Here is a 26,346-nt window from a genome sequence, read left to right as displayed (position 1 = left end):
AGATACCCAAGCTCTTGCCTTTTCTCCTCCTTTTAGGATACATGCAGTGAATTTCGGAGCCTTCAGAAAAATGGAAGTCTTTTCTGCACTCGAGAAAATGATCCTGTGCGTGGCCCAGATGGCAAGACCCATGGCAACAAGTGCGCCATGTGCAAAGCAGTCCTGTGAGTGCACAGATGAAGCCCATGCTGTGGGTGGCAGAGCCGGGAGGCAAAGAGCTGGGAATATAATATAGATTGTGTTTGTCCTTTTCTTACATGTAAAAGTGACAAATGATGATCTCTAAAGCATTTTGGGCTGAATCTCTCTTTACAGAGGCTAAGATTCACAATTCTAGAGATAGGCAATAGATGACTAAGTTATTACACTACATTCTCCATTAGTTCTGGGGTAGCACCTCACAATGATCACACCATCTTTCTTGATAAAATCCTAAGTCCTTTGCTGTCAGGTGGATCCCTTTTCTGGATTATTTTGTAATCCCCATTGGGGAGAACATACACAGATTTTACTATCAATCTAACGCCTCTACCTGCATTTTTGAAAAAAAAAATCACACTTTTAGGAAACTAAAAATAGATTTACACAAAGTTTGGAAGTACACCTAAAATATTTGTCATTAACAGTCATTTGCTGAACATGTACAATGTATAATGTGTATAACGGTTGGTTATACAAAGTTGAATGAAACAGTATTACCAAAAATCATGTAGTTCAGTAAGGTTTAGACATGGGCATAAATTAATATAACACAAAGGAGGAATTGCTAAATTAAAAATGATATATACAATGTGTTATGGTAGTTTAGGAAAGGGAGTGTTAATAGAAAGTTTTATGGAAGAATAGAACTAGATCTGGTAATTTGGATCATATGTGAACAGTATGGGAAGGAATGAGAGGAAGAAGGAACAGCATAGGTAAAATCTAAAATTAAAGAAACTGTAGTATGTACATAAAGAGAGCAAGTCATTTTAGTTTAGTTAGAGCTTACCCACTTCACCAACTTTGAATGCCAGATCATGGATTTTGAAGTCAATTCTATATACAGTGGCAAGCTGCTAAAATTTTTCAGCTAGGAGAGTAAGCAGCATAAATATGGTTCCTTTTGGAAGATTCACATGTCAGCAGTAAAAAGGAGAAAAGAAGAAGGGACTAAAATTTAGAATACCGCTGGCAGTAGTAGGGGATTACAGTAATCCAGTGAGAGGTAACTAGAGCAAGGGAGCTAGAATAGAAGGTGAGTGGGTCAACATAGGAGACACTGTGAAAGTGAAACCAATGTCCTGTGGCAACAGCTATGCGAGCTGAAGGAGAGGGAGCAGTTAGGGATGGCTCCAATGTTTTGTTCTTTGTGCAAAAGAATCCAGGAGGAAGAACACATTTGGCAGAGAAGATAATTATTTTGGGACCTTTTGAACATGAGGTATTTGAGAGAAATCCAGCTGGAGGTTCACATGAGCATTTACAAAATGCTAATTAATTGCTCACCTAGTCTTGCTTGAGGTTATGTAAACACTGGTTTTCTTCTACTGCAGTGAGAGCTCTTCCAGGCAAAAGGATGCGACATAATTCATCTTTCTATTGATATTTTCAAAGAAGAGGGCCTGCAATGTAATAGGTGTTCAATAAATGCTGGTGAATTCCATACAAATCTAATTTGGTCATATGATGAGAAACTCATAGAAATGCATTCCATTCTCTGTAATCTATTATTCCCTACCTCCCACTTTCCAATTTCCAGCCAGAAAGAAGATGAAGAAAGAAAGAGAAAAGAAAAGGAAGATCAGAGAAAACCTGCAGGGCGTGGTTCCAAACGTGGCGGAAGAGGGAAAGCTCAGGTGAGAGCAGCCTCTAATTTCCATAACCAGAGTGGGCTCAACTCAATGGCACTGGGACCCCGGCAGACCCTATGGTCAAAGGCTACGAATGTATGTAGTGCTGAGTTGGAAAGCATCCTTGGAAGGACAGGGGATTTTCCCCTTAAGACTGTAGAGTAATATCTGAGCAATTTTTAGTTTCTCTAGGGCTCACTTTGACTTCTTTAAACTTGGAAATAATTAACATGAATACCAGACCCCAGTCTCTTGACTCCTCTTCATATCATCTAGCTTTCAGGCCAATAAATGATCCTAGGAGAGTAAGTGGTATAAATGTGGAGACGTTCCACATCAGCATCACATGCTCTTCATTTCCTTTCATTATTCTCTCTTTCCCTGAATGGAGCCACTTTTTGGAGGTATATTTTCTATTGTTCCCAGGCAGGATAATATGGTGAAAGAGCACAGGTTTTCGAGTCACGTAGTTTGAGGTATCATCCTACCCATGCCACTCGGACTTGCAAAGCACTGAATAAATCACTTCATCTCATTCAACTCTAGTTTCTCTTACTTAGCAGTACTCTTATAGGGATACAATAAAATAATTTAGGCAAGTGTTTAGCACATTTCCTGAGACTTTTTTTTTAAAGTGTCAGCATGACAGTGTTGCATGTAAGCCCACTCCTCAGACATGTGAACACAACTGCCTGAGATCACAGCCACCTTATTTCTATTCTTATGACCTGGGGATATCAAGACCATCTCTTTGCCTCCAGATCTGATACAGGCCCAATATCTGCCTTTGATAAATTTTGGCTTTTCTGTTTTTCCATATTTTCGCCTGTAGGAAGCTGAGTTCTCACTCTCAAATGATAGACTTGTTAAGACCCTTTTTCTATCTTCATAATTTGCTCAAGCCTGTCTTCCTTGGCATTTTGAATGATTCTGTGCATTCTCCCAGCACTTCTTTCTCCCTTCTATCTACATTAGAGGTCAGCAAATTTTTTTTTTTTCTGTAAAAGGACAGATGTCAAATATTTTAGGCCTTGCGGGTCACACGGTCTCTGTTGCAACTATTCAACTCTGTTGAATAGCCACTGTTGTGGGAAAGCAGCCATAAATAATATTTAAATGAATGAGTGAGGGTGTGTTTCAAGTTTTATATATAAAACTTCATATGTAAGAACAGACAGCAGGACAGATTAGTCCTGTAGGCTATAGTTTGCTTACCCTTGATTTGTGCGATTAAATCCCAACCAGCTTTATAATTTCCCTTTGTAGAACCTTAAAAGCAACATTATCCATGACAACAGATGTCTTAGAATATGGATGATTCCAGCCCCTCCTCTTCTGTAGACAGCAATCCTAGATGTTACGTGCCTTATAAGAGGACATAGACAAGAACTTCTTACTCAAATTATTTAACAAACTTAATAACAATACAACAGACCAAGTCATCCAAGAGGCCTGCTCTCTTCTTCCCTTTCAGGACCCATGTGCTGAGTATCAGGGACAAATGAAAAATGGAGCACTCGGCTGTACTCGGGAGGTTGATCCTATACGCAGTGCAAATGGCAAATTATACAACAATAAGTGTACCATGTGTGAAGAGAAACTGTAAGTAATTTTCTCAACCTGCATGTCTAAAAGATAGCCACATATTCCTCCTGAATTAATGGTTATTTCTCATTTGCCTATAGCTCCTTTCGTGAACACTACCCTTTTTGTTAATTCTCAAATATTATCTCTTTCTCTTGCATCCCCTAAGGAACAATGAGCCCTAGTAAGGGCAGCTAATCAGTTGCTGATTCCTACTCTATTTTCTATCATAATTCTGTGAACTGTGTCATCATGGTAGTTAATGGCTCTTTAGAACACATCATGCCTAAATCCTAAGGAGGGTTTGCAATGGTCATTTGGAATAACCAACATAGTTTAAGAGGGTTGCTTCATGTCATATGTATGGGACACATTTATTGCCCAATCCAGGGTTTGTTCCTTCTATTTATTTTCTTTTGGTGAATGGTACTGATTGGAGTGCTTAATGATCCAACTCAGCCACTCTTGATTTGTGTTATTGCAGCAAGTAACATAACCACTATTGGTCCCATCTGTATACTGAAGGTAATTTTCTAGGTAACCTTGATGGGTACTTATAGTTCTAAAATTTGATGCATATATCACAGTGCTATTAATTATGGTATTTAATTGATATGCATTTAATGAGCACTTAATGCTTCTCCACACACATTTTTTTCCTCCTTGAAAAAAAATCACAATCTTGTGATTGTGGTACTACAGGCCATGTGATAAAATCTAGTTATTCCAAATGTTGCATTTTACAGATGAGAAAAACTGAATTTTTTTTTTTAAGTACAAGGTCTCATGGGGGAGTGACTTCAGAGCTAAAACTAGAATCCAGTTCTTCTGAATACCAGCCTAGTATTTATTCCAAGTCATAAAATTCTTTAATAGAAGCAGGGTGGCAGAATGGGCAGTGCTAGGGTATTAGCATCATATGGTTATTTCGGCTCCATGTTCTTGGACGGGTTATTTCACGTCCCTAGGCTTTAATCTGCTCATATTTATAGTGGGGGTGGGGCAGCCATAATCATAGTAGCCACATGATGTTTCTTTTGAAAGTTAAATGAGAAAACCTATGTAAAACTCTTACCACAGTGCCTAGCACAAAGGAGGTGCACAAAAAATGTGAATGGTCACTATTAGCACTGTAATTAATGTTCAGCAAATAACAGGTGTCACCATTAATAGCAATAAAAGAATGACTATTATGATCTCTTATGCTACCCTATGTTGCCCCTTTGCACACCTCATACTTTGTAGGTATGATGTACGTAATTGAGATAGCTCTTCACATATGACTATTTCTTTCTGCATCACATATTAATAGTGGGTAATTTTGTGAAGGAACAAATGATGATTCTCAGATGCAAACAATTATTAAGATAAAACTTTGCTGATACAATCCATGTCATCTATGTTATAAGATACTTACCTGGTACTCCAGGTAACAAAATATTTAACAACATAACAGTATTTAACAACATAAATCAAATAATTTTACAATCTTTGGAACCCATTCATCTGACAATGGTTTTTGACTGCCTACTATATAATAGGCACTCTTCACGGACAGGTGCTCTTCAAGTGAACAAGACAAAATTCCTGCCATATGGAACTATAATATAGGAAAGACAGATTATAAACAAAGAAGTAAAAAGCTACATAACAAGACCAGGTGTTGATAAGATAAGTAAAGCAGAGTAAGGCAAAAGAAAGGGATTGGAGGTGCTACTTTATGGTGTTTGGGGAAAGCCTGACAGTAAGGGAGACCTGAAAAAGGGAGTGAAATGAGCCAGCTGGCCATCTGAAGGAAGAAAGTTTCAGGCAGAGCAGGAGCCAATGCAAGTTTCTGTAGATATATATGAAATTCTCAAGCTCAGGAAAGAGAGAGGAGGTCATTATGTCTCAAGATTACTGCGTGGAAAATTGCAGAAATTAATTTGGAAAGATCATGTAAGGCTTTTTTAGGCCAAGAGAAGGACATTGGATTTTATTCTATGTGTGATCAGAAGCCACTGGAGATTTCTGAGCAGAGCTGTGATTGTAAATTGAATTCCACCAGACTGAATCATTATAGGTGGTCTCTTTTTCCTAGTATTTAAGATTTCATGACTTTATATTTGTTTGAATCTTCAGGATACATTTACTACCACTTCCCTATTTCTTATATGTGAAAAGGGAGCTCCCTAAAATACACACACACACATATTCATGTTATATATATTCATACACGTTTCTTTTAAGCATAAAGCCAAATGAAAATTTTATGTTTTTACATCTTTATTGGAGTATAATTGCTTTACAATGGTGTGTTAGTTTCTGCTTTATAACAAAGTGAATCAGTTATACATATACATATGTCCCCATATCTCTTCCCTCCTGCGTCTCCCTCCCTCCCACCCTCCCTATCCCACTCCTCTAGGTGGTCACAAAGCACCGAGCTGATCTCCCTGTGCTATGCAGCTGCTTCCCACTAGCTATCTATTTTACGTTTGGTACACAGACCTACTAAAGAATGGACTTGAGGATATGGGGAGGGAGAAGGGTAAGCTGTGACAAAGTGAGAGAGTGGCATGGACATATATACACTACCAAATGAAACTTTGAAGGAGAAATACGTGTACTAGAGTTCTGCAGTATTTGGATCTTGGGCCAACTGCATCAGAATCACCTGGCTTGCTTGTTAAAAATCAGGTTACTGAATCCCGATGTAGATCTTGTCAGTAAAATTGTTGGGACTGATGGTGAATCTGATTTTAAAAATCTCATAACTGATCCTTAATGTACATGAAAACTTAGGAACCACTGGCATAAATATTTTATCAGAAAGGTGAAAGGTTAAAAAAAAAAAACCAAAAAAACATGATCCTAAGGTACTTCCTATATCACTTGTCTTCTTTCTATCTTGGGCTCCAATGATATTATAATGAATTGAAATGGTACTATAATAGATTGACCTACAAATTGAGGAATAAGAATGGTGAATTGGTGAGGCATTAAAACCACAACTTATGATAAAAAGGTGAAAGAACTGAGGAAGGCGGACTTGGAGACCTGAAACTTGCCTTTAGATATCTAAAGGATTAATATCAAGAAGAGGTAATGGATTCAGCAGGCTTGTTCTGTGTTTTCCTGAGAATGTGAAGTAAGACTAAAGGATGAAAGCTATAGGGAGATGAATTTGGATACAAATAAAGGAGACTCTGAGATTAACTTGACTTGATCTGCCGAGAATATCTACCTTGTAATGAGGGAGCTTCTTAATAACCAAAGTCACTGTCCATCTGTGAGAGGTTCTCTATGAAGGAGGTGGTTTAGTGTACATAAACTCTAAGCCCCTTCCAAATCTGAGTATGTGTCTGCAAGATGACCACTGACTCTCTTCTTTTCCAGGCAAGGAGAAGCAGAGGCAAAAAAGAAGAATCCTGGCTACAGATCAAATGGGAATGCATCAGCATTAAGAAAGGTGAATCATTAACTAGGTTTTGGCAAGAATGGTCTTTCTGTAAGTCACTACTTAACTATCAAAAATGTGGAAAGAGGTTGTCAATGTTGCCAGTCAAGATATTGCCCTTAGAACATCAGAAATCATCATTAATGGAAATATCCCTGATAACTTTTTCAGTGTAGAAATTTAACACCAAATGGAAATCTTTCAGTCGAACACTTTATAAAACAGTTTTATAAATAGTAGTTTATTTAAGTATCTCAATAGCCTAGTCAACTAAGTTTTTTTCAACCTCATTTTGTAGATGGGGAAAATGAGGTTCGGCTGCTGTAACAAATTACTACCAACAGTGGTAAAGCAACCCAAATTCATCATCATACATTTCTGGAGTTCAGAAGTCCTAAATGGGTCTCACTGTGTTACAGCCGAGGTGTCAGTAGGCTGCTTTCTCTTTTGGAGGTTCTGGGGAAGATCTATTTCTTTGCCTTTTTTTTTTTTAAATTTCTAGAAGTGCCTGCATTCCTTGGCTTGTGGCCATCTTTAAAATCAGCAGAAGCCAGTTGATTTTTTTTTTTAAGCTGCATCATTCTGACACTGATTTTCCTGCCTTCCTATTTCACTCATAGGAATCTTTGTGATTACACTGGGCCCACCCAGATAATCCGGGATAATCTCTCCATTCTAAGGTCACCTGGTTAGCAACCTGAATTCCATCTTCAACTTTAATTCCTGCTTGCCATGTGAGGCTACATATTTTCAGGTTCCAGGAATTATAACTTGGACACCTTTGTGGTCCGTTATGGAGCCTCCCACAGCAAGGTTAAGTGGCTGCCCAACTCCTGAGTCAAAATCTTCCAATTTTCAAGCTCAGTCAAATACTATGTGAAAATAGCCATTTCCAATTTAATCCTTCCTTCTTTTCAGGATGTATGTGATGAGTTTAGAAGTCAAATGAATAATGGACAACTTACTTGCACCCGAGAAAGTGACCCTGTCAAGGGTCTAGATGGCAAGACATATGGCAACACGTGTGCTATGTGTAAGGAAAAACTGTGAGTTATTTTTCAAAAATGGGCCTTTAATTGTGAGTCTTAAAGGAAATAATCATTTCTTATCAGCTTGAGAAAATGACAATTATTTTTAAAGCACACCTGAGGTGTTTGTTCACTTTAGTTGAAACATTTCTTCTCATTTTTTTCTTCAAGGGCAAAGGAAGCAGCTGCAAGAAAACCGAAAGCACAGGACTACATGAGAAACGCAGCTGAAGAGAACAATGAAAAAGAGGTAATATATGTTAGATGTGCTTATACTTAAATTTGGATGATTGGTTGCAAGATTGATTCATTCAACAAATACTTATGGAATGCCTACTCTGTCCCAGTCGTTGTGGATATAATGATAAACAAGAAAGACATGGCCAGAACTTCAAAGAAACAGCATGGAATTCAATGCCCTAAGAGCAACTCTGATGCAATTACCACACATTTGCAGGAACAGTGGTAATTGTAAAATTATTGTTATTATCAAGTGGATTTTTTTTCTGAAGTTTTAAAACAATTAAGCAAATAGATGCCAAAATTACAAGCAAGAAAAAAAAGTATCAAAAGCTTGGAGCTCCAGATGATAAATTCTTTTTTTTTCTATTTTATTTTATTTTATTTTATTTTATTTTATTTTTGGCTGTGTTGGGTCTTCGTTTCTGTGCGAGGGCTTTCTCTAGTTGTGGCAAGCGGGGGCCACTCTTCATCGTGGTGCGCGGGCCTCTCACTATTGCGGGCTCTCTTATCAGAGCACAGGCTCCAGACGTGCAGGCTCAGTAGTTGTGGCTCAGGGGCCTAGTTGCTCTGTGGCATGTGGGATCTTCCCAGACCAGGGCTCGAACCCGTGTCCCCTGCATTGGCAGGCAGATTCTCAACCACTGCGCAACCAGGGAAGCCCCAGATGATAAATTCTTGACTTGGCATTCTAGTGCCATCTTGTATTCAATTGGGGGTTTTAAAAATAAGGTTCAGTGCTTTACAACAGCAGCACATAGAATATGACAACAGCACAATCTCTTCTAATCCATCTATGGACTTCAATTAGAAAAGTGAAATAGTGAAATTTCCCCAGGAAAGTTTTCCCATTAATGAGGCAACTTTTCATTAGTTCTATACTGACTACACAAAATGAAACATTAATAGTAATGTTCATTTTTGAAAAACATGTTGGGAATTATGCATTTTGGTAGATGAATGGCTTTGCGAAAAGACTTTATTGTACAACTTCAAATGATCTCCACTGGACATCTATTCTATTTCTAATATTGATCATTTTTTTTTCAAGTTTTAAAATATCTATTTTAGGAATTTCAAACAAGAAGAAATACTCTTTCAGCAGACCAGAAAGGCTCTTCACCCAACTTCCTCCCACTCCCAACCAAGTCCTTCTTCCAACAGCCTGGAATGCTATGCTGAACTTATTTATACTTATTATATACTTATGTAAATATAAATATGTAATTTTATACTTATTATATTTACATTGAGCCTAATGGGACTGCTTTTTTAGAGCTTTGCCAAGGTCAGGAGTAGAAAGAAGTGAAGAAGATATGAGAGCATGAAGTATATTCATTCACAAAGTGCAGTCTTGAATTGGGTCCTAGAAGGGAGACTTTAGCACCTAATCTGATGACCCAAAAAAAGAAGAAAGAAAGGTGTCAAACATGAATTTTATCTAATTATTTTCCCAAATCAAGTAGAATAATAGATGAGTTACACTAGTGAAATACATACTAATTACATATTTCTAGTAAATTAGGCACTATACTAGGGATCCCTAAGCATGGAGAAGAGCTATGCACAAAATCTGCTATTTCCCCCCCAGCTTTATTGAGCTACAGTTGACATATAACATTATGTAAATTTGTGTACAACACATTGATTTGATAGACTTACAGATTGTAAAATGATTACCATTATAGTGTTAGCTAACACCTCCATCACGTCACATAATTACCATTCCTTTTTTGTGGTGAGAATATTTAAGATCTACTCACCAACTTTGAGTATATAACAGTATTATTAGCTATAATCACCATACCGTATATTAGAGCCCCATAACTTATCTTTTAACTAAAAGCTTGTACACTTTGACCAATGTCTCCCGTTTTCTCCAATACCATCCCCTGGTTAACGACCCTTCTATTCTCTGTTTCTATGAGTTCAACTTTTTTAGATTCCACATATAAGTGATGTCATACAGTATTTGACTTTGTCTGACTTATTTAACTTAGCACACTGCCCTCAGGATTCATCCAAGTTGTCACTAATGGAAGCATTTCCTTTTCTCATGACTGAATAATATTCCATTGTCTGTGTGTGTGTGTGTGTGTGTGTGTGTGTGTGTGTGTGTGTGTGTGTGTGTGTGTATCTTGGCTATTGTGAATAATAAAATCTGGTTTTTTTCGAGCATAGTTGACTTACAATGTTGTATTAGTTTCAGGTATGCGGCAAAGTGAATGAGTTATACATATATCCACTCTTTGTTTTTAGATTCTTTTCCCATATAGGCCATTACAGAGTAGTGAGTAGAGTTCCCTGTGCTATACAGCAGGTTCTTATTAGTTATCTATTTTATATATAGTAGTGTGTATATGTCAATCCCAATCTCCCAATTTATCCCTCCGAAAATGTGTTATTTTAAAAAAAAATTTTACTGAAGTATAATAGTCATATAGAAAAAGTGTATATATCATAAGTGTACAGCTATTACTAAGTGATCATATCTGTGATATTAACACCAGATCAAGAAATAAGATATCACCAGCAGACCAGAAACCCCATCATGCTTCCTCCTGAATAACCTAGTTATGAGCTGAGCTTTCTCTTGGGGAAGAGAACAACATTCATTATTCATTTTGTCATTTATTTAGCTATCATTTATGCATTCTACAAATAATTATTAAGTACCTACTATTTTCCAAGCATTACTGTGCATATGAGAACAATAGCCATAAACAAAACAGATAGAACTCTCTACACTTACAGAGTTTATACTGGAAGAACACAGATCATAGATGATGTGAATAAATAAAATGTAATAGCAAGGGGGAAATAAAGTAGAAAAATGCTCTAGTAAATGCTGGGATACAATTTTAAGTAGCTTGTACAGGAAAGAGCTCTCTGAGAAGGTGACATTTGCACCTCCTAAAGGGATCAATTCCATACATGTAAGTGAGGGGAGAACATTGCAAGAAGAGGAACAGCAAAGCCTTGAGGCAGGGATCACAGTACAGCAAGGAGCCCAGTACAGTTGACACAGAGTGACCACAGAGACAGTTATGAAGGAGGCAGTCATTAAAGTAACAGGAGGCCATCTTATGTAGGATTTTGTAGACCATTTTAAAGGCGTTAGCTATTATTCTGAATGAAGGTTTTGAAAAGAGCAGTGACGTGATGTGATTTATGTTTTAAAAGAATGAGTCTGCCTGCTGAATTGAAAATACACTGCAGAAGGACAAGAGCAAAAGCTAGATAGCTAGTTAGCCACAGCAATAATCCACAGAGGCTGGTTTATACCATGGTGGTAGCGGTGGAGGTCATGAGAGGTGGATGAATCCTAGGTCTATTTTGGAGGTGGAGAATTTGTTCAGAGTTGATGTGCTATGTAAGAAAAGAGAAGCATAATTCTGTCTTTGTTGCTTCTTTATAATCCTTTATTTTAGTAGTTCAACCTTGGGGCAGCAGATACCTGAAAAATACTAAGGATATACCTGGTTCAGTCCTACCTTTACCAGTGATTCTTAGAAGGTGCTTGTCTAAACTCTCCCTGAATTATCTATATTGATATGGAACTCACCACAGTCTAAAACAGTCGTTTTAGATGTTTGAATTATTTAAAAAAATGAATTAGAAAATACTTCTTTATACCTCTGAAATAATTATCAACAGACAGACTACTATTAAATTTTCTATTTCTTCTCAGAAAGTGGTTTTCAAGGAATTTGTTAATTCCGTCTAAGTGGTCAAATTTATTGGCAAACAGTTATTAATAACATTTCCACATTATCCTTTTAATATCTATATTTATATAGTGTACCACTTTTTATTTTTAATATTGCTAATGTGTGTTTCTTGCATTTTGTCAATTTTGTAAATAGTTTATCAATTTACTAATCTTTTCACACAACCAATGTTTGGCTTTGTTCTGTTTTCTATTTCATAAATTTCTTTTATTATTTGTTTTCTTCTATTTCCTTTGAGCTTAATTTGCTTATTATTTGCTAGTTTCTTGAAATGGAGGTTTATTGATTTTAAAACTTTTTCTATTTATGTATTTACTTAAAACTTTCCTTCAAATCATTGCATTAGCTACTGAGTTTTGATATTTTGTATTTTCATTATCATTCAGTTCAAAACACTTCTACATTCCATTATGATTAGACTCATGAGTTCTTTAGAAGTGTATTGCTTAATTTCTAAATACTGAGGAATTTTATAGCTATCATATTTATGACTATAATTATTCCACTGTGATCCTAAAACTTACATTTTATGACTTCAATTTTGAAATTTATCAACACTGGCTTAATGACCCAGAATATGGTCTATTTTGGCAACAATTTCATGTCCACTTGAAAGGAATGTATAGTCTGCAGCTGTCGGATACAGAGGCCTATAAATATCATTTAGGTCAAGCTGGTTAATTTTGTTTTTCAAATATTATATGTTGATATTTTTTGTCTGGGGTATCAATTATAAAAAGAAGTATGTTAATATTTCCATTTATGTTTGCAAATTTGCCTATTTCTCCCTTCAGTCAGTCAATTTTTGCCTCAGATATTTTGAAACTATACTTTAGGTACATAAATGTTTGGGATGGTTAATTACTGAATTTATTATTTTATAATTAGAAATTCTCTTCTTTATCTCTGCTATTACTTCTTGTCCTAAATTCTACTTTGTGGGATATTAATATAGATATACCACCTTTTATATGATGAGTGTTTGCATGTATATATTTTCCATCCTTTTACTTTTAACCTACTGGTTGAATTATAAAGATACAGTTAAAGAATCATTAGAGAAATGCAAATCAAAACTACAATGAGGTATCACCTCACACCGATCAGAATGGCCATCATCAAAAAATCTACAAATAATAAATGCTGGAGAGGGTGTGGAGAAAAGGTAACCCTCTTGCACTGTTGGTGGGAATGTAAATTGATAAGGCCACCATGGAGAACAGTTTGGAGGTTCCTTAAAAATCTAAAAATAGAACTACCATATGACCCAGCAATCCCACTACTGGGCATATACCCCAAGAAAACCATAATTCAAAAAGAGTCATGTACCACAACATTCATTGCAGCACTATTTACAACAGCCAGGACATGGAAGCAACCTAAGTATCCACTGCCAGATGAATGGATAAAGAAGATGTAGCACATATATACAATGGAATATTACTCAGCCATAAAAAGAAATGAAATTGAGTTATTTGTAGTGAGGTGGATGGACCTAGACTGTCATACAGAGTGAAGTAAGTCAGAAAGAGAAAAACAAATATTGTATGCTAACGCATATATATGGAATCTTAAAAAAAAAAAAAAGGTTCTGAAGAACCTAGGGGCAGAACAGGAATAAAGACGCAGATGTAGAGAATGGACTTGAGGACACGGGGAGGGGGAATGGGAAGCTGGGACGAAGTGAGAGAGTGGCATGGACATATATACACTACCAAATGTAAAATAGATAGCTAGTAGGAAGCAGCCTCATAGCACAGGGAGATCAGCTCCATGCTTTGTGTCCACCTAGAGGGGTGGGATACGGAGGGTGGGAGGGAGATGCAGAGGGAGGAGATATGGGGATATATGTATATGTGTAGCTGATTCACTTTGTTATACAGCAGAAACTAACACACCATTATAAAGCAATTATACTCCAATAAAGATGTTAAAAAAAGTTATTATAAAAAAAAAGATAGAGTTCAAGTATACTTTTTCTAAATATTATAAGTTGAGTCATTTTGATTCTCCAGTCTGATAATGTCTGTTCTTTAACTGAAGTACTTGGTCCTATTAATATTTAATGTAATTATTGACACCACTGAATTTAAGTCTTTCATAATCTTATTTTTAAAATTTCTCTGTGTTTTTTTCCCTTTGGTCCTACTTTAAGATTAATAAAGTTATTATTATTATCATCATCATCATTATTAAACTCACACTTCCAAAAGACTACCAAGAACAAATAATGTTCCTTCTTCTACATGAAAAATCTATGTATTTTTTACCTTAGGAAACATACTGACAACTGACATATACTGAGCACTTAGTGTGTGCCAAACACTGTATTATGTATGCATATAAATGCATTATCTGATTTGATTCCCTAAAACAAATGAGGCAAGAGCTATTATTATTCATGTTTTTCAGATGAGAAACTAAGGCTCAGAGAAGTCAGATAAATCACTCCTCTAACTAGTGGCAGAGCTGGGACTCAAAAACCCATATGGTTACCTAGCATTTACCTCTGAGTCTCTCCTTTCTAGATTGTATATAACCAGTGTCTTCATTTAAGAAAAAAAAAGGGGATATTATTTCTTGCATGGTAGTTTTTTTCCTATGGGCATACCTCAGTTTATCTGTGCCCAGTATCATGTAGGATTTCTGTTTTCTCATTGCTTTGTTTTTCCTTGTATCTTGGTTTAGCTACTTAACTTCCCTAGTAAAAAGCCAAATCTAGGAGGTTAAATCTACCTAACAGTGGTGTGAAACGAATATGTGAGTTTGTATAACCTATGTTACAGTTCCTTTACTAATCATTTATTCATACATGATTGAGGAAATCAAGAGGTTTTCCCCAAGCTCATATCTCTCGAGTGCCATTGAGCAAATGTGCTTTATGTTTTCTTGTTCAGAACTCTGAGATGTGCAAACACTACCGAGTATTACCCAGGATGGGTTACCTTTGTCCAAAGGTTTTACAGCCTGTCTGTGGTGATGATGGCCAGACATACAGCAATCCTTGCAAGCTCTGTCATGAAAATCTGTAAGTATACAAGTCCAATGAGTCCATCTTCCAGTGTAGAGGCTCTTGATGACAGTGTTGACCCAGAGCAGTGTACTGATATGAATGTGAGGTGTGTTGCAAACAATTTACTAATCATAACAGTTAAAATTCAAATGTTGTGAATGATCTTATTCATGCATAAAATAGAGAGGATTTAAGGTTATCCCTTTAATAAAACTGTTCATATAGTTTACTGAGTGGAAGAGAAAGGAAAAAGTGGTGGAGTTACAATAATTAGAGAAAATCTAAGCCCATGTGCACTCATGGGAGCATGAACATCATCTACCCTTCGTGTAAAGAGAAAAAAGTTGAAAATCATTGCGATACAGAGTCAGCCCAGCCTCTAATCTCTAATGGCCTTATGACTACCTGATAGTCACAGATTTCCCATCCTCTCCAAGTCTTCTTGGAGCAGGAAGTGCTATCATGCAGAAGAAAGCACACTGGAGCAAACGGCAGACCTATTCTCAATTTATTATAATCTATCTGCAGGTATGTTATCTTATCATTCTGAGATTCACTTTCTTCCCTGGAAAACTTGAGATAGTTCTCTGGGCCAGCTGACTTCACAGGATTATTGAGAAAAATTGCGATTTTTATTTTAGTTAAATACAAGGAATTTGTTTTATTACTTTAATTATTGGTTGTAGATTTGTTGTTGCTTTTCTGCTCGAATGCTATTTACTCTCACATCCATTCACATTCTTCACCTGTTCCCAGCCTTCATTTGACCAGCTTTAAATGAGGGCATGGTGGCAAATCTTGACTTTTCTACCCCACCCCACCTCAGACTTACATTGCAGTCCATATATATGTTCATTCTCTCCTTCTTAGAACACTATAAGCAAGGCCCAGAATGTGAGGATGGGACTGATATCCTGCTTTTCAATCCCAGGAAAATTTCTGAATTTACATTTATTTCCTTTTAAATCAACTAATTCACAAAAGCAAGAGCCATTCTGCAGTTCATATACATAGACTAAAATCTGAATATGAGGGCTTTATATGTTATATCTGTAAGTAAGTCACTTTCATATTCACAGTTTCACTGAATTCTCACTGCTCACTACAGAGTGGTATCATCTTCATTGCACATAAAGTTAATCTGAGGCTCAGAGAGTCCAGGTAATTTGTTTAAAATGACAAAGCTAGGAAGTAGATCAGACTGGATTTTAATCTTGTTGATTTGGGTCTAAACACAGTTTTCTTTTCTCTCCACTACACTACTGTTATATCCAAGGCAGTAGTTCCTTAAACATTTGGGGATCAAAGATTCCTTTGATAATATAGAGAAAGTTACCTCTTTCCACAAAGGAAAAGAAAATGATGAAACATTAAAAATTTGTATGCATAATATCTGTGGGCACATAAATCTCTTGAGGTCTCTCCATGGATCTTACAGAGTTTTAATAATTAAGGAATCTTAATTCTTAAATGTATTAAATGTTTAAGGAATGAGTACAACCATTCATGAATCTGTTGCTATATATGTCTTATTTTCACCCCAGAAATCCTTCAACTTCTCTTTATTGTAAATGTCAGGCCCTAAATTATCCATCCAGTGCTCTACAAGCATTCTATTAACTGTATAAACCCACAGTAAGTTTACTCAAGGGAGCTTCAGAAATTACAGAAATGCCCATAATAAAAATATTGATAAAGGATTGTTTAAGTAAAGAACTGTGAGTATACATTAGGAAGAGAAGATTCAGGCTATCCCAGGGAAGATGGAACATTATTGGTTTCCATGGTCTTAGAGGAAGTTATAGGGAAGCAGTTTCAACTTGCACAATGTTCAAAGACAAAATGAACTGTCCTGATAGACAGTGAGTTTCCTATCACCAGAGCAAACAAGTAGATGTTTGCTATATAATATTTCTCATGAGAAAGGCATTAAAATTCATCTTTTAAGATTCTTTCCAACTACTGATATAAAATTCACACTTTATGATCATATATTGTTATATTTTATAACATACATATAGAATTTATATATATTTATATAAAATACATTTTACAAAATATATTCTATTTTATAATCCCCAAGTCACATTATAGGTATCCAATAAAGTCAAACTTCTCTCTGGGATCCAGTTTTCCCATCTATAAAATAATGGCTTTTGCTCCAGATGATCTCCAAGTTTATTTCTGACATTCAACAATTCCATGACTGTGTAGTGTACAGGAGAAAGAAATGTGATGAAATAGAACCAGGCCTGGAGCACAAATCTGGGGCTAAATCAGAAGAGAGAGAATAAACCTGAATGATGCCTACTGGAAAATAGTTGAATGCAGATCCCGGCCCCTACCCCTAATTTCAGTTCTGGTTTGATGCCCAAATGTCACTCATATTGATCCTTGGTTGTGTTTTGTCTTTTTTTTTCATTATAACTTTGAGTTTTCCCATCTTTGAAACTTCCTCTTCTGTTTTAGAATACGCCAAACTAATACACACATACTCAGGGAAGGAAGATGTGAGGAGAATAGCAACCCAGAAACAACACCTCTCAGCGTGCCAGCATCTGTAAGTACACCGGCATTCATGATTACAGTGTCAGAACCAGGTGGTTCTGCTTCTGTTCTCTTGAACTGAGTGATCGACATTTCCCTGGCCAGGGAAATGATACTAGGTCAGATAACCCCAGAATTGGTCACATCTTCATTGTGAAGATAATTAAGTAATTACTGAAATATATGGGAATAAAAATATAGTAGTTAACATTTTTAAATGTTTACAGTTTACTGGGATCATTGACAGACTGTTTATGAGCAATGTACATAATGTAACACTTCTGCAGAGTTGATTTTATTTTCTGTGATCTGCAATACAAAGATGAGACAGAGACCAAGCGAGGTCAGATACTGAAAGAAGTGGACTTAAACCTTATATCCTCATATCAATACTTTGCATTAAACTGTTTACCAACATGAAAAGTTGCCTTTTTCATTTAAATTCCCTACAAGGATGTTATGACACACATTACAGTAATTTCACCTTATCTGAGGTTTTGTTTTCCATGGCTCTAGTTACCCAAGGTCCAAAAATACTAAATGGAAAATTCCAAAAATAAACAACTCACAAGTTTTAAATTGTGTGTTCTGAGTAGCATGATGAGATCCTGCACCGTCCTGCTCCATCTCACCCAGGAGGTAAATCTTCCCTTTTTCCAGCATATCCCACCTCTTAGTCACTTACTAGCCATCTAGGTTATCAGATCAACTGTCATGACATCACAGTCTTTTGTTCAAATAACCCTTATTTGAGTGAATAATGCCCCCAGCGTGCAAGAGTAGTGACACTGGCAATTCGTATATGCCAAAGAAAAGCCAAAAAGTTCTTCTTCTATGTGCAAAGTGCAAGTTCTCACCTTAATAAGGGGGAAAAAAATATTGTGTGCTGAGGTGCTCAGATCTTTGGTAAGAATGAATCTTCTATCCACGAAATTGTGAAGAAGGAAAAAGAAATTTATGTTAGTTTTGCTGCTCCACCTCAAACTGCACAAGTTACAGCCACATTGTGTGATAAGTGCTTAGTTAAAGATGGAAAAGGCATTAGATTTGTGGGTGGAAGACATGAATAGAAAATGTGTTCTGACTGGCGGCAAGGTGCTGGGCCAGAAAGCATCAAGCCTCTAACAAGACTTCAGCAAGGGATCCCCTGAAATTAGTGACACCAAGCCATTTACTGCAAGTAAAGTATGGTTACACAGATTCAGGAATAGATTTGGACCGAAAAATACAAAAATTACTGGAGTGGCTGCGTCTGCCAGTGAAGAAGCTGCTGCCACATTTCTGACAGAGTTGAAAAGGTTGATTAAAGAGAAAGGGTGTCATACAAAACAAGTCTTCAATTACAATGAGGCTCCTCTGAAAGAAGATACCCAATAGAACCTGCATTCATAAAAGTGCAAAGGAGGCACCAAGGCATAAAACATGGAAAGACAGATTAACTCTGGTACATACCACAGGGCATATGATTAAGCCAGGCATAGTGTACAGAGTGAAGAACCCACTTGCTCTCAAAAACAAAAATTATCTGCCTGTGTTCTGATACCATAATCAGAAAGCATGGGTGATAGCCATCTTGTTTATGGAATGATATCAACCAATGCTTCAACCCAGAAGTGAAAATATACTTGGAAGAGGAAGGCTTGGAATCTAAAGTCCTACTAATAATAAACAATGCACCTGGCCATCCTGAATCTATGTGCTATGAAAATGAAAATTTCAAGGTTGTATTTTTGCTTCTATATATAACCTCATGACTTCAGCCCCTTGACCAGGGCATCATTCAATTTGTCAGGGTCACATACACCTGCCTGGTATTTGATCACATTTGATCAGCAATTGATGTAGACCCTAATCTGGACAAAATGCACTGATGGAAATCATTCACTATTGCTGACACAATAACATTCCTCAAAGCTGCAATGGATAAACTAGACCTAGAAACTGTAAATGCCTGCTGGAAAAATTTATGAAGTCATGAATGATTTTAAAGGCTTCCTGGGGATCAATGGAGAAGTTAGGAAAATCATTCACAGGGCAAGACAAGTTGATGGAGAAGGATATTCTGACATGCTTGATGAAGTGGAAGAACATATTGAAGGCCACTGAGAAGTGTTAAAGACCGAGGAATTGGAAGAACTTATTGAGTCATCTACAGAGGGAGAGGAAGATGAAGAAATTGAAACAGAACCAGCAATGTGAACATTACCAAAATTTGCCAAAGTGTTTCAAGTTGCACAGATATTAAAGGAAAAAATTATGGAATATGATCCTTGGACGGAACACAGCATTAAAGTCACCTGTATGATCACCAAAGGATTACAACCTTTGCAGCAACACTTTGATGAGTTAGAAAAAAAGAGTGACACCTTCCGATTACAATGTCCTTCCAAAAGTTTTTGGCAAAAAAACCCTTAAACTATCAAAGATTCCCAACCATTGACATTATCTGCTCCTGTCATCCAGCCATCAACATCATCATAGTTTGATGGATTAACTGAAGCAGATGATCCTCCTTCTGACCTATTCAGAAGGTCAATGGTAGCCTAATGCTATGTCACAATACCTATATCATTCACCTCAATCTCATCACATAGGCACTGTATTATCTCATATCACCACAAGAAGAAGGGGTGAGTACAGTGCAGTAAGATATTTTGAGAGAGAGAGGGAGAAGGACCACATTCACATAACTTTATAATTGTTCTATTTTATTATTATTGTTGTTAATCTCTTACTGTGCCTAATTTATAAATTAAACTTTATCAGAGGTATGTATGTATAGGAAAAAAAACATAGTATATATGGGGTTGAGTGCTATCTGTGGTTTCAGGCATCCACTGGGGATCTTGGAACATATATCCCGAGGGTAAGCAGGACTAGTGTATTGAGTTTAACATTCTCCCTGGTGATGGCATTTGAGGAATCTCTTCCTCAGGCAAGATGATATGTGACCTGGGGAAAAAACTAGGAATTTTCAAATAAGAGAAAATTTTTTGTTACCAGATAAATATGGGTTCAGACTTTTTGATGTTTTTTCACATGCGAGACCTTTGGCAAATCACATAAATATGTAAACCAAAGCTCTCACTGAGTTTTTGAAAATATTTAATAAATACTTTTAAGCATTTGGCCCAGTGTTTAAAAAGCAATGGCATTTATTATTATTATCAGGCCTAGGAGTCTAAAGTATGAATGTAGAGAAACAGCACAATGTTTCTCTGGCACAATGCTTATTTCTTTTAAATAATTTTAATAAATTATATTTTAATAAATTTATATTTGGTATTAAAATATACTTATCTTTAATAAAATATATTTTAATAAGTTAAGATTTGATAGCTAGTTATTATTATTCACAACTGTTTCTACTCTGTTCCACTGCCACAGAAAGCTTTGGCAATAATGGAATTAAAAACAATTCTGCCAGACTTGAGGATCTTAAGCAATACTAGATGAGACCATATTCAAAAGAACTCAGCGAGCCTTGATATGCGAAAGTGGAAAAACAAGAGCTATAAGCTAGGTGTTTCTGGTTTCACACTGGTAGCTGGAACGCAGGGTAGGAGGCAGGGTACTGGAATGAAGTCAGGAGACCTTCACTGTTTTCTCATGTGGGTTAAAAAGGTCATTTATCTACTCTGGGCATTACACATATATAAAGAGAGGTTTAAAACTTTTGCTCTAGTCCCTCTGTTGTGTTGGCTATCTTCTTATCTTATTAGATATAAACTGTTAGTGGTGTGCTTCTCATTTTATTGCCAGAATATACTGTCTCCCCATCTTACAAACACACCTGGTCACATACATCTTGAACAGGGAGGTAAAAATAATCTTTATGCAAGTCTTATAGACCACACCTTAGACTATGCCTTGCTGTAATCTCATGTAGACAACATGATGAAAACTACTTTACGAGGAATTTGCCATAGAATAATACTAATAAGATGTATTTATTCAAATAATGAAGCATCTTGCCAGAGCTAAGAACAAAAGGTTTTGCAATTTCCTTCCTTTCATTTTGGGGTGTTTTTTTTCCCGCTAGAGTTATATAACAGGCATTATTAACGACAGGAATTATTTATGGTTTTATCTGATGGAACAAATCATTAGAGCAAGAGGTGTCCTGGGGATGGGTTCAGTTCCTGCTGTATGATTCAGTTATGTGGTATTGGATACCCCAAGGTGATATGGGTGGGTCATGGCCCAGCACTGCTCTGATAACCATTATGGGTGTAAATCCTGGAGGCTGGAAACTATTGCCTAAACCTTGTTCCTCTGTAGAAGATTCTCTAAGAGAGTCTGGAATCCCAAGAATGAATAAAAGGCCTGGCAGTCACAACTTTCCTGGAAAAATAGACTGAAAATCCTACTTTTACTTCCTATTCTAAGAGGTACTTTTCATTATACAGTAACTACTAAGATTTATGCAACTCTTTAGAGTTTTATCTGCTCTTTCCTTCTGCATCCTCACAGTAAATCTGTATTTAGGGCAGGGATCATTATCTTTCCCACTTTACAGAAAATCAGCCTGGGAGAAATACTGCAATTTACCAAAGTTAATCAGTATTTGTTCGGGGTCCACTGTAGCCCTGACTTCATTTCTTGTGCTCTGCCACCATCCTTTAGTTGTCAGGAGATTCTGAAAACCAAGGGCTCTAGAAAAGGCATTATCTCAATTAAATAAAGATTAGCTACACTGGAAGGAAATTCCTATGTTAAGAAAAATACCAGTACTGTTTTCTGAGATGAATAAATGACTATTCTCAATTCCATGACAAAGATTTTCAAGGATTCAACAAGACCATAGCTTGCCAACTCAAATCAAAGGAAGCCTGATGGGAGTTTCCCTGGTGGCGTCGTGGTTGAGAGTCCGCCTGCCGATGCAGGGGACACGGGTTCGTGCCGGGGTCCAGGAAGATCACACATGCCGCGGAGCGGCTGGGCCCGTGAGCCACGTCCGCTGAGCCTGTGCGTCCAGAGCCTGTGCTCCGCAACAGGAGAGGCCACAACAGTGAGAGGCCCATGTACCGCCAAAAAAAAAAAAAAAAAAAAAAAAAAAGGAAGCCTGATGGGGTTAATGTGAGAACTAAAATGGAGGTTTGAGTTTGGAATAATAATGCTGCTAGTGTTCCAGGTAGTACCAGCAGACAAGATGCAGCTACCTTTTTAAAAAATTTAAACGTTGATTTAATGTTTTAAATGTTGATTTCAAGAATATACAACTACACGGATGAGTCAGGCAGGAAGACAGCTGATTAAAATCTCATGGCCTAAAACAAACTATAATAGTAAAGCATTAATTGTTAGAGGAATTAGACTTAAGTCCTGACCAAATGTGACATCTTGGCAAGTCAGTGAACTTCTCTGAAGCTTAATTTATTCCTTTGTGAAAAGATGTGAATGACACCTTCCTTTTTTCATTACCATGATGGTCTCATGTAATCAAGAGCAGAGTTCATTTTTGTATCCACCTCAACAGGTAGTATATACTAGATAATAAATACTCAGTGAATCAACCTGAATAAAATGTGAAAGTGATTTGAAATTGTGCATTCTTAGCAGAATGCAGGAATCTATGGATTTCTTTGACTATGTTATTACCATCATAAATGTATAGCCTGCATTTCTACAACGTCTTTGAGTTTCTAACATCTAACCTACCCATCTTCTCTTGTAGGTCAAATGATGAAAGAGTTGGTGAAAGCCATGAGGGAAAATGTGTATTCCAATTTCTGAATTGCCTACCTTCACCATCTGTATACACGAAGAATTCTTCAGAGCTCATCTTATTTACTATAGAAAACAATACAGAACTGTTGGGGGAATGGACTCACTGACTTTCAGTCTTTTCCATCTCTTTCCTCCTACATTCTGTGATCTGAGGGCACAGAGACATCTTCACCCAGTCTGTGCTGTGGAAACCTCCTGATCACAATGCTGTCTGTCCAACTGCTTGTTCAATAAAAGTAAACCCCGCAGACCGCCATTTCTCGGATTTCTTTGTCACTGCCTGGATAATGGGAACTTGTTTTTGCAGAAGCTGAATGAACTCTACCTTTTTGTTTTTCTAAGCCTATAGGTGGACAGAGAATGCTTTCTTCAAATTCAAGTTGCTGTCACGGTTGGGAAGGAATGTCTAGAAGAGAAGTGGGGATGTAGGGGTTCCCAGGCAGCCAACAGCTATATAAAACCAAACCAGCTATGAATCAATAATTCATAATTTCCTATATCAGGGCCTTGGACCCATACATAGTCTGGGGGAAGACCAAGGCAACAAGAGTTACCAAGATGTGCAAGTCTGAGCAGCACTGTCTGATAGAAATATAATACTAGTTACATATGTAATTTCAAATTTTCTAGTAGCCACAAAAGAAATGGGTAAAATTAACTTTAGTAATTTATTTAGCCCAATATATCAAAACTATTATCATTTCAAATATAAAAGATATATAACATTATAATAATTAATATAAACTTTTTCTTTTTTTTTTTTTTTACTAAGTCATTGATATTGGTATGTATTTTATACTTACAGCACATCGCAATTTGGACCAGCCCCATGTCAAGTGCTCAAGAGCTACATGTATTATAGCTAGAGGCTACTAAACTAGACAACGACCTAATACATATGAGAAATCCACCAGAGAATATAAGCACTAGATAGTGGTGGGATGGAACACGTGTAAGCTCCTGCCTCAATGCTGAAACACTCTCATGCTCAGGACCTTGCTACCGGTGTCCTGTGACAGTATCTAGTTACATTGTTCACTTGCAGATTCCAGGCTAATGCTGAACACACTGTAGATGGAGGAAGCTGTGGGGAATCCACCATGCTTCTAGTTGTTCGCAGCTCTAGAACTGTGCCAGGAATGGCAGGCCTACTTGGATTTGGGAAGTTAATTTTGTATTTATTCCTCTGCCCTTTTTCTTTTAGATAAGTTGCCACTAGGCCCATTATAGTAGGATTTTATGATCTTTGTCCTCTTTAACTGAGTGAAGATACATCATTCCCTATGGTGTTTTTTTTTTCTTTTTATGTTATCATTAAGAAAAAAGAAAGAAGACTTGTTAATCATTTTTCAAGCAGGAAAACACAGAGCCATTTCAGAAAAAGAAAAAAAAAAAAAGGTGAGAAAACAATGTTGCTATTTTCCTTGGTAATTCCAGGACATATAGAATGGGTTTACAGATACTATAACATCTGAGATTGTATCTCCTTCCTGGTTATTTCTAGGAAATCCAGAAACACCATTTTCCTGGCTAAGACATATGATTTTTGAGAAGTAGTCACTTTATGTCATTTTGAATATTTTATTGAGATAACAACAACAAACCCCCTGTACTGCCTTCATCATTATTATTTTGATTATGATTATCAGGTAATATGCACAAAAGACTATGTTCTCTCACACTCAAGACTTGAGCAACCCTTGATAATAATTCTGAGCACCAGGGAGAAAGTGTGGCTCAGGGATATGGTGAGGTGAAGGATAGGGTGGTCTAGAATGGGGTGAGACACAGGAGTGGAGAAAATTCCAGGGACCCAGTCAAAGTCAAGGGTGAAGTGGGGGTACAGAGGTCAGGGATGAAATGAGAACAAAGTAAAATAAAGCAGGGAATGGACTGAGGCTCTGGGATTGGGGTTAAGAGTGTGAATGTGTTGAACACATTACTTGGGATTAAAAAAAACAACAACTGAAAGTTGTTTATTTTGGAGACACGGTCTAGAGGCAAATATAAAATGTCATCTGTGTCAAAATGGTCACAACAAAACAGCTGTGTTAACTATCAAGTAAACTGATTTTTGAGTTGCTTCCTGAGTTATATCTTGACATCCAAATGGAAGGTAAATGAAAACCAGACCCATCTTACTGATGTTTCACAAACCAGCCCTAAAATTCTAAACCGGGAAGTGACAAATGATCCTGAGATGGACCTAAAGAAGGCCAGACTATTTCTATCACCTCTTCCTGGTCACTACCACAGACTTATGCATTTCTCTATAACTATACTTCAGATTCCATTTTCAGAATGTGGGTTTTCATAGAAGTACCACTGTCAAACTCCATATTTTTTCATGTAAGGAACTCACCTGAAGTCTCCCTCTCTCTCTCAAGGCTTCAGAAACAAGTACAGAGAGGACTTGTATAGATTACAGGTCAGAAAACTTTTTCACTAAAGAGCCAGATAGACTTTGTGGGATACACAACCTCTGTCACAACCACTCAATGCTGCTGTTGTGTTAATATAAGGAATTTACATTATGTAAATTCATATGCATAACTATGTTCCAATAAAACTGTATTTATAAAAATAGGTGGTGGGTCAAGTTTGACCTGTAGGCTGTAACTCAGTTATAGTTAAGAATCTGTCTCTTTAGCTACATGTGAATCAATGAAATTAGAACACTCCCTCACACCATACACAAAAATAAACTCACAAAGACATGGCACCATAAAACTCCTAGAGGAGAACATAGGCAAAACATTTTCTGACATAAATCGTAGAAATATTTTCTTAGATTAGGCTTCCAAGGAAAAGAAATAAAATTTAAAAAAACCAAATGAGACCTAATCGAACTTAAAAGCTTTTGCACAGCAAAGGAAATCATCGACAAAACAAAAAGACAACCTACGGACTGGGAGAAAATATTTGCAAACGATGCAACTGACAAGGGATTAACTTCCAAAACATACAAACACCTCATACAACTCAATATCAAAAAAAACTCAATCAAAAAAAGGGCAAAAGATCTAAGCACACATTTTTCCAAAGAAGACACAGATGGCCAACAGGCACATGAAAAGATGCTCAACACATCACTAATTATTAGGGAAATGCAAATCAAAACCACGATGAATTATTACCTCACACCAGCCAGGATGGCTATTATCAAAAAGAACACAAATAAATAAATGTTGGCAAGGATGTG

General features: G+C 36.8%; 1 protein-coding gene across 2 annotated transcripts in view; it reads left to right on the top strand.

Moving 5' to 3' along the window:
* Positions 1–23,400, top strand: part of SPINK5 (serine peptidase inhibitor Kazal type 5) — a 70,048-nt gene extending 46,648 nt beyond the window's left edge. For both annotated transcript variants that reach the window (XM_079702314.1, XM_079702313.1), the window contains exons 17-25: positions 37–164; positions 1,742–1,838; positions 3,307–3,434; positions 6,795–6,867; positions 7,774–7,901; positions 8,055–8,133; positions 14,752–14,882; positions 17,337–17,427; positions 23,092–23,400. In XM_079702314.1, the coding sequence (XP_079558440.1) occupies positions 37–164; positions 1,742–1,838; positions 3,307–3,434; positions 6,795–6,867; positions 7,774–7,901; positions 8,055–8,133; positions 14,752–14,882; positions 17,337–17,427; positions 23,092–23,100 (864 nt within the window). In that variant the 3' untranslated portion in view covers positions 23,101–23,400. The remainder of the gene's footprint in view (positions 1–36; positions 165–1,741; positions 1,839–3,306; positions 3,435–6,794; positions 6,868–7,773; positions 7,902–8,054; positions 8,134–14,751; positions 14,883–17,336; positions 17,428–23,091) is intronic.
* Positions 23,401–26,346: the final 2,946 nt, after the last annotated feature.

The sequence above is a fragment of the Hyperoodon ampullatus genome (assembly GCF_949752795.1).
Source record: "Hyperoodon ampullatus genome assembly, chromosome: 4".
In the NCBI taxonomy this organism is placed as follows: Eukaryota; Metazoa; Chordata; class Mammalia; order Artiodactyla; family Ziphiidae; genus Hyperoodon; species Hyperoodon ampullatus.
The sequence above is the reverse complement of the archived record's forward strand: the minus strand, read 5'-3'. Positions and strand labels throughout refer to the sequence as shown.